The sequence below is a fragment of the Belonocnema kinseyi genome, chromosome 9, assembly GCF_010883055.1.
Source record: "Belonocnema kinseyi isolate 2016_QV_RU_SX_M_011 chromosome 9, B_treatae_v1, whole genome shotgun sequence".
In the NCBI taxonomy this organism is placed as follows: domain Eukaryota; kingdom Metazoa; phylum Arthropoda; class Insecta; order Hymenoptera; family Cynipidae; genus Belonocnema; species Belonocnema kinseyi.
The window spans coordinates 76,936,768-76,946,648 of record NC_046665.1 but is presented as its reverse complement, the minus strand read 5'-3'; the positions used below and the strand labels follow the sequence as shown (position 1 = coordinate 76,946,648).

General features: G+C 30.4%; 1 protein-coding gene across 2 annotated transcripts in view; it reads right to left on the bottom strand.

Annotated features, from left to right (window-relative positions):
• The window catches only part of LOC117180111 (protein sickie), a 319,545-nt gene that overhangs the window by 235,421 nt on the left and 74,243 nt on the right, over nt 1-9,881 (bottom strand). For both annotated transcript variants that reach the window (XM_033372441.1, XM_033372442.1), the window contains exon 4: nt 7,484-7,653. In XM_033372441.1, the coding sequence (XP_033228332.1) occupies nt 7,484-7,653 (170 nt within the window). The remainder of the gene's footprint in view (nt 1-7,483; nt 7,654-9,881) is intronic.

Below are 9,881 nucleotides of genomic sequence, written 5' to 3'. Positions count from 1 at the left end.
CGATTTATTAAGAGATCCTTGTTCCTAAACGTTCCAAGGAGTGATCACTAACGCAAGCTAACGTATGAGCTTGTCCTGTGTCGTGATCCGCAGCGCAACACCTTCCACCCTATTGTATGAAATCGTAACATCTTTATGCCGAATAAAAAGATTTGAAAAACTTTCAGTGATTTGAAAGGATTTAAACAAATTTCAAGGAAATTAAAGGCATTTCAAAGGACTACAAAGTATTTAAAAGGATTGAAAAAATGTTACGGAATTTAACGAAATTTTCGAATCTCTTTAGGGATTTCAAGGGATTTTAAAAGATTTCAAAGTATTGCAAAAGTTTAAGGGTATGCCAAACGACTCTAAAAGATTACGAGAGGTTTCACAATTTTGACTTTTTAAAAAAAATTTCAACAGTTTGCAGATATTGCTTACTGCAATTTTATAGAGAATTCCAATATTTCAAGAATTTTTACAGGATTTTACGGGAAATCAACGCGTTCAATCAGATTTTATGTGATTTTAAGAAATACTAAAGGAATTCGACGGACTTTTAGCGATTTTGGAAAATTTTAAGGAATTAGGAACAATTTCCGAAGATTGAAAAGATTTTAGGAAATTTCAAGAAATTTTAAGAGATTTTAAGAAAATTCGAAATACACGAGAAACTTTTAAGACCGGTTTTCGTTACTTCGGTCTCGGCGTTCACACACTCACACTTGGGATATCAGCGCCTCCGTGGGCCGTTCTCTTTTCAACGCCGTCCTGCTTTTCGGTACTGGATCAGATGGGGCAAAATGGACAAAATTGAATACTTACGCAAATTTTTAATGGATTTGGATCAAATAAATTTTATAGTACTCGTTAAGTAGTCAACTAACACCTACGACAGCTACTTTTGTCAATTTCGACCCTGGAGGAAAGAAAAAAATTAAACACGCCAAATTCACAAAAGTACTATGATTAAAAAAACTAAAATTTTACTTAGAAAACCTTTTTTTTACTTTTTCCCCATATTATTACACTCAAATTTCACAGCTATTCTTTAAAAAAACTAAATCAAATATGTATGAAATCATAAAAAGTAATTTTAACAGCTAAACAGATTTCAATTAGCATATTTACAAAGAAATGAGAAGGAAACTTACGTAAGAAATTATTTGGCCCCCCTCCCAGCCCTTGAGAACTGGTAAGATTTTCCTCATACCTCCCCCTTCACTGAAAAAATTCAACATTTTTTGGTCACTTTCCTGCTATTAATTTGCCACGTGCCCTTGTAAAATTGGTATATTTTCGTCAAGGATAGTAAACTTTAAATTCACCACAAAAGGTAAATTATTAAATACAAACATATATTGTATTCCATTTGCCACATTTATTGCATATTTAAATATTAAGTGAGTTGGAAAATCTTTTAGTTTCTCTTTTCAACGTTGGCTATTAAAAGAGAACATTAGATTGGATTGGATTAAAAACTCTTTCTCTTCAATATGCTAAAATTGCTTAATTTTTAGTAACGAATGCTTTTAAACTTAAACTGAGTAACTTTAGAAGCTTCAAATGGAAATTATACAATTAAGAATAGATTCAATTTGTAATTATTTTTTTGTTTATAAAATATATAATTTTTAAGTTATTCAATTTGGTTCCGATTTCAATCAATTATTCTCAATGTATCTATATAAAATTATTTATTACTGAACATTTTTTATTTAAATTTATACCATTTTTAACATTTTAAGGTTTTGCACTGTTTAATAAACTTAAAAGTTAAAATTCTAAAATGTCTATAACGTTTCTGATTTAATTTCCAATGAAGAATTGTTCCATTGTACACCTCTCTATTAAAAAATTAATAATATTTTGCACATTCCTAATAACTGTTCATTTGGATTTCCCTTATTTCTCATATGTGGAAAGGTTGCACTACAGAGCTGTATAACCAAGATTTTGATCGAAAATAGGTTTATTAAATGAACAATTCTTAAAATATCAAATACACATAATACCGATATATTTTTTTTAATCGCTGTCCAAAAGCCAATTTTGAAAACCCATGATATTTTAATCTTATATTTATCATAAGTAGATTTTCGCAGATTGTACACCAAACTCTCGCTTTCAGTCACCTCGTTCTCAGCCTTCCTAGAACTGCTGGCTCACGCAGTTTCTCAGGAGAGTAGGCCGAGAGCGGTTGCGACGTTATATATATATATATATATTCCAATTGGAAATGAGTCAGGAGGCACTCATTGTTTGCGTTTCTGTCCCCCCGAAATCAGTCCAAGGCCATTTGAAGGCAAATCCGACACTTGACTGCAAGCTAGAGTTTGGTGTACTAAATTTTCTAATTAAAATTTGATTACCTGTATAAAAAAACATTTAATATCTCGAAAGCATGATTTGAGTTGTTTTTTTAACTGAAAATTTTATTTTGTGCAGCAATCCGCATTCAAGCCTGGTCCAATTTTAAGTTAGTGTCACTTGCAGACTAAACTTACACATCCATTTCTTCGAACCTCGATAACTTTCCTTTGAAGTAGGTATTTTTTAAATAATCGATAACCAATACAAAATTCTCGAAAATAACAAGAGATAAAAAGTATTAAGAGATATTTTTCTAGTACTGTTTTAGGGAAACAATTTTGTTTGTCCGAATTTTTTTATTTTGTGTTGTTCTGGCAAAAATCAAGAGAAAAAAAGTGGCATAGTATGCCTGTCCGATTCAAAATGAATTTAGTCAGGTACAGTTTAAATTTGAACTATTACAAATCATTTAATTCAAAATTATACTGAAGTACTCTTTTTAAAATCAGTATTGAAAACGTTCTTTATGTAGATGATATAAATTAAATCGAAATTATAAAATTGAACATACAACCAATAAAGTTCTTTATTAATTATTGGATGTAGAAAGCGGTTACCACAAATTGCATTAGAATTAGCACCAGAAATATAATTATATCAGAGTTTAACGATCAGATTTGTGTAGGTAGCTTATATCGTGCATCCATTCAATAAAAAGAACACTTCAATTTCAATCTGGTAACATCGTGAAAATTAAAAATGTTATTACGCCCATGGCTATCAGAAACAGGAGAAGTTTGATCTGTGTTAGTGATGCCGCAGGATAGTTTAAGTGTGTTTGTGTGTGTGTTACACTGCAATATTGCATACGGCGTACAGCTTGATTAACGGAGACGTTAATGAGCGTGTTGCCTGGCAGCTCGTTCATCAACTAGCTTGTCATTATCAATTCGAGAAAAAAGCCGTGAGTACTCGCGTTCATCCGTAAAAATTCTCATCCCATTCCTGGTGCAATTCCCAAATGCAAAAACTAAAGAGTAGAGTATGTATTATGTGCCCGGACCACTTTTTTCAGCGATACGAGATATTTACCATTGTCAGGATAGTAGGATTATTTATAAAAAATAAATTTGAGACCAACTGAAAATTAAAATAATTTGTTTTAAAATAAATAATTAGAAAAGTATAAGATTGCAATTACACAAAGCTTGAACCACACAGGGTAACATCTCAAATAGGACATCCACCAAAATGCTTTCAAATCACTGAAAATAGGGTGCTTTTCACGAAAAGAGGAGAATCAAATTCTTAAATAAAATTAATATATAGATAGTGACACAATAGCCTTTACAGCTTGAGAGCCAAGAGGGGAGGAGGGCTCACGAAATCCCCGCTGCCATTATATCTTACAATGTATTGATACCATATTAAATTCAATATGAAACGCTTAAAATTTAAATTTGAAATATACTGCATTTGCAACAAAATAGTCGAATTTTCAACCAAGAAATATGATTTTTCAATCATATAGTTTATTTTCCAACAAAAATTAATTTCAGACCAGACAATTGCGTTTACAACAAAATAGTTGAACTTTCGAGCATAAGAGAGGAATTTTCAACAAAATAAATTTTTAACCTACACAGATAAATTTTCATTTAAGAACTTTTCTAACAAAAATGTGAATTTTTAATCAAGAGTGAAGATTGTCTATCCAAAAGGACACATTACAACAAAACAGTAGTATTTTCGAAAAAACATAACTGTTTAAAAAAATCATTCTACTTTTCTCCTACAAAGACAAATTTTCAACCAAATAGTTGAATTTAAATAAAAAAATTATGAACACAAAAAGTTGCATTTGCAACCAAATAATTGCACTTACATGTGCAAAAATAAAATTTTCGACAACAAATTTTATTTTTCAACTAAAATGATGAGTTTAAAAAAAAACGATATTTAAAAAAGATGAAATTCTCAAAGAAAAATATAAGTTCATATTTGAAACCAAAAATTTATTTTAAATAAAAAACAGTCGAATTTCTCCAAAAAATACGAATTCTTAACTAAAAATGAACCTAATAGTTTATATTTCAACAAAATATATCTTTTTATTTTAAATAATAAAGAGTTAAATTCAATTGAATATGGGCCAATTTTTAACAAAATAGTTAAATCCACAAACAACCCAGATTATTTTTTAACTAACAAGGTAAAATTTTTACCAAAAAGATCAAATTTCTACCAAAAGAGATTGATTTTTGACCAAGCAAAATTTTTTACTTAAGGAAGGAAAAAAATTAAAACTAAAATTGTTGATTTTTCATGTGAAAAAAACGAATTCTGTACTAAAAATTATGCATTTTGAACAAAAAATGGTAAGTACATACGTTTTGAAATAAATTGTGGAATTTTCAGCTAAAAACTATCAATTTTCAACAACAAAAATAAAATAGTTAAATTATCTGTTAAAAAATCAATTTTCAATAAAAGATTCGAATCTTCAACAGAATAGTTGAATCTTAAATAAAATATTAAAAATAGGGGAAAATGGGGGATTCTGTAAAAAAAGGGTAAAGAAGAGAATAGGATATAGACTTTAATGTCTGTATTTAGATGCTTTCCTTGTAAAATAATATCACTAATTGTAATTTTTTCAAGGATTTCAAAAAATTATTATTCAAATTTATTTTTCTATGTGTGACGTCACATTGTGCGTTACTCTCTCCCCCACGTGACAAATCGTCATAAAGCCTGCCCTACCCCCCTCTCTGTAAATGTGACGCGGCCTTTGAAGGGACCTATAGTAATTATACATGTTTTGAAGTAAAAGAAAAAAAGTTTCTTGATTTCCGCAAATGAGATGAGTCCAAGCTTCTGCAAACAGAACAATTGGTCTGAATATGAAAGGAAGAAGTGTTTACTCGAGGGCAATAAACTCCATGGGAAGTAAAAAATAACAAAAAATGACGTAATCAATTGGCAACTCTCGTGTCAAGAGTGCGTTTTCTTGATTTAAAGAAAATTTTAACACATGAGTATCTCCACGTAGATGCTAAATAAATACCAGGTGAATATATGTGACGTTTTGTATTCGCGCAAAACGTGCTGGGATGACAGATTGGTATTCCAGACAGCATAGGAGCGTCACTTCGAATTCTACTCATTTTATTTTGCGATCTAGTTCTGATGTGAATAATAAGTGCCAAAGAGAGCACATTTGAGTCGTGAATTATTATTGAATGTGCAGGCATTTGTTAAAGTTATAGAAGATTGGAGAGAGCTGCCACAGGCTAATGTACTTGAAAAAAGTGACTAATTTAGACTAAATATTGGCTAATTTTCAACACAAAAAGTTACTACTGGTCATACAAAAAGTGGCCCGGGTTGAGAATACAAACAATTAAATACTAAAAAATTTCGATTCGAGTACACATTTTCTTTATATCTGCTAGGATCTAGAAGAAAATACCAGGCTATTTACCGATTTTCCTGATGAAAACTTACATTCTTCATGGTTAATTTTTAAGTTTTAATAATACTAATTATTCAATTCTAATTGCTTTAATATATCTATTTTGAACAAAATTAAACATTCTTTAACTCTATGGTAAAATAAAGAATGAATATGATTGTAAAAATGATGACTTTTCTACAAAAGAGTTGAGTTTTCTCGCTGAAAAGTCGAATTAAGAAACAATATATTTTACTTTTAAACCCGAAAAGACAAATTTTAAAAAAAGTTGACTTTAAACTAAGAAATATGAATATTTGACCAAGCACTTAAATTTTTAACAACAAAAAATCATGTTTAACTGAAAAGTTAAAATTTTCAAAAAAATAATTGAATTTTCAAGCACAAGAAACAAATTTACGAGAAAAAGTTAAACCTTTAACGAAACAGTTGATTTTGAAGCTACCAAGATGAATTTTTAATTAAATGATCGAATTTTCAAACACAAAAGTTTTAATTTCAACCAAAAACCCTTGCAATATCAAACAAATAGCTGAATTTACAAACCAAAAAGCGAATTTTGACAATGAAATTTTCGAACTAATAAGAAAGATAAATATCCACAAAAAAAGGTGACTTTTGTACCAAAAGTGGAATTTGTAACCTGCAAGGGTCAATTTTTAATCCAAAGAGACAAATAATGAAAAAATGTTAACTTTAAACCAAAAAGACTACTTTTTCATCAAAAGATGAATATGCAATCAAAAACTACCAATTTTGTAAACAAAAAGAGGAATGTTAAAGAAAAATATTGAAATCTGAACCAAAAGACATGAACTCTGAACTAAAAATATTTTATCAGACTTTCTAGGTAAAAATAATTAACCATCAACGAAAAATAGTTCGATTTTATTATTGAGATATATAAACTCAGTTCGCATTTAAGCATTCTGTGCTCCATTTGGTAATATTCTAATTTTATATCTTTCAAATGACCCGAAATGGTTACCTTTAATATTTAAAAAACAAAAAATATAACACGTGAGATTATGTCATTCTCCAACTGCAAATCAGTTTTTCTTGAAAAGCGATTTTCGAATTTGTTGCGTACCATTTAGAGTATCCCTATACATAATAACGTTATTATGCCAAGTATTTGCGTAATTATGAGACGGATAAATGTGACTAAAAGTGACTTAAGTCACTGTGCGGCCGTCCTAAGGGATCAACAAAACAAATTCTGGTTCATTTCTACTTCAAAAACTTTAAAAATAAAATTAGATCAGCAAATAAATCACAATCTCTTTGTAGAATCTTGAATCATAAAGACTGTAAGATTTAAATATTAAAGTCAAGCTGACCATAGTTAAATTTGAATAAAACATCCATGAGTCCAAATGCCACACTATTTTTAGACACAATAAAATATTTACAACGAAAAATGTAGATAAAAAAATGTTGACTAAGGAATGAAGATCCAGTTTGTACAAGAAGGACAAAAAGTAACACAAGCTCACCCTTTACAAGAATTTGGATAATATATCACCAGTCGATAATACAGTTTACGCTAGATAAAAGTCCGCGGGATAGTTACCGACCCATGAGAAATAAAATATTACCACAAAAGGTATGCGACCTATACCGACCGTGGGTAAGTAGAATTCCAGAGAAACCTACATTGCCGAATGTTATTGGTTTTAAAAATTTGGTTTGAAACAATTTGTTATGACTCACCGAGGCATGTCCTGAAGCTGTTTTGCTCTCTGCTTGTGCCTAGAGAGTGCAAAGAGTAGAGCAAGGACGGGTCGAAGGGTTGATCCTGTGGCCAATTCGCCAGGATTCACAGCCCCAACATCCGCACCAAGTGCCCGCAGGGCACCCACGCACAAGCTCACGTTTTCGACCTGAAAATCGGAAAAGGGAATTTATTGTGGAACAATGATAGGTACATAGGGGTGGCAGACAAAAAGCATTTTCCAGTTGACCCCGCGGTTATATTTGCCACGTGAATATCCGCCACGTGAATATCCGCCAACCAGCTTTTCACCAATTAGGCTTTATATCAAATATTAGGCATATACAGACTTTACAGACAAAAATGCTCTTAAAACAAGGGAGGTAGGGTGATTTTTCACGAAAATATGAAAATAATAAGAGATTAAATTATTTGAAATAAAATTAATTTAGATACCATATTCCTTTGATTTCAAGTATAGAAATATATTGCATTTTCAACAAAATATTTGAATTTTCTATAAAAAAAAGAGTTTAGTTTTCAGGCTGCAAACCCGAATGTTTTAGAACAATTTTGACTTTTAAATCCAAAAAGTTTATTTTTAACCAAACAGTTAAAATTCCAATTAAACAGTTGCCTTTTTACCAAAATAGTTGAGACTTTCAAGCAAGAGACTAATTTGTAACCAAATAGTTAAATTTCGTATACACAAAGATGAATTTTCAACCAATAGATCGAAAAAAAAAGATTAAACTTCAACCAAAAACAATGGTGTTTTTAACAAAAAGGACGAATTTTTAAGAAACGTATAAACTGTCAACTGAAAAAGATCAATTTTCAACCAACAGTGGAATAGTTCAATTTTAAGATACAAAAGTTAATTTTCAACTAAAAGAAAAAAAAGAATTTAAACAAAAAACATTTACAATTTTAACCAAAATGATCACTCTTAAACCAAAATAATTAGTTTATAGGAATGCAGTTCAACCAAGCAGATGAGCTGACAAAGATGAATTTAAAAAAAAAGTTCAATCCTTAAACGGACTGGGTTAGCGTTAGTTGGGAGCGTCCGTCTGCGATTGGTGTGCAAGTTATACGCTTTGAAAAAATGGACAATGTACCAAGGTTTACGTCTCCGATTTTCTTCGTTCTCACATTTGTTGTAGTACTCGAAAAACTGTGCGATACCCGTCATCTGCCCAAATCGCGGGTTTGTGGGTGAAAACTGCCCCCGAATATTGGAATACCAAAAGCCCATTTAATTGTTTCACATATAACAGTGCTATGCTTCACAGTGGGACCAACAGGAAAAATGTTTTTACCATAAGAGATAAAAAATGTTATTTTCTCAAATTAGGTCGACAAACTTTTATGGGACTGATCTACCCCAACATTATTTTTCATTACACAAAAAATCCTTAAACAGGAATAAATTCAGGCCAAAAAATAGAAAAAATATATGGTTTTCGAAAATAAAGTCGATTTTTTTAACAAAATCAATTTAGAAATAATGTCCCATAAAAAATGTGAAACTATCAAATTTGTCAAAAATTTTTAGGGGGATCAAGTCCTCCAAAATTGTTTTGATTGCACAAAAAATGATCAAACAGAAGTATATTCAGGCCAAAAAACTTGGAAAACATATGTTGATCACGATAATTAAACCAAGTTTAAGTGTTTTTGCATTTCCACGAAAAATTGTGAGTTTTGCCTGAATGTACGTTTTTCATGTCTCACTATGAGGAAATTTTTCTACTTGGTTCAGTTCACAAAATCTACTTTATTTTAGAGAAACATAATGAAATGTGATTCCGGTTTGTTCACGCCCAGAAAATAATTTTTCTCAAAAATTCAAAATCACGTAAACTTTATTTAATTTTCGCGTGTAACATATATTTTTTCCATTTTTTTGCAAGAATTTAATACTGTTTGGCACTCTTTTTTGTAATAAAAATAAGATTTGGCCAGTTCACACGCAATAAAGATTTTTCGACAAACTTGAGAAAATCAAATTTTCGATCTCTCATTGTGAAAAAATTTTTCCAGTTGGTTTCATTGTAAAACATACAGCTGTTATAAGAAACACAATCAAATGGATATTTAGTACCTCAATATTCGAGGATGGTTTTCATTCCCAAAAACCTCATTTTTGGTAGGTAAGAAAAAAATATATCACTCAGTTTTTGAGTAACATATGTGCGAGCAAAGAAAATCGGAGGCGGACATCTACTTAGGTTTCCTTGTAAGAGAAATGATAAAGAGGATTAAGCCTGTTTTATGTTTCGTGCGATGTTTTTTTTACACTAAAGATCATTTTCACAGTTTTTGAAGTATTTTATAGATTGTAAACATGAAAAAATGCACTTTATGGTAACTAGGAATTACAACTCTACATGT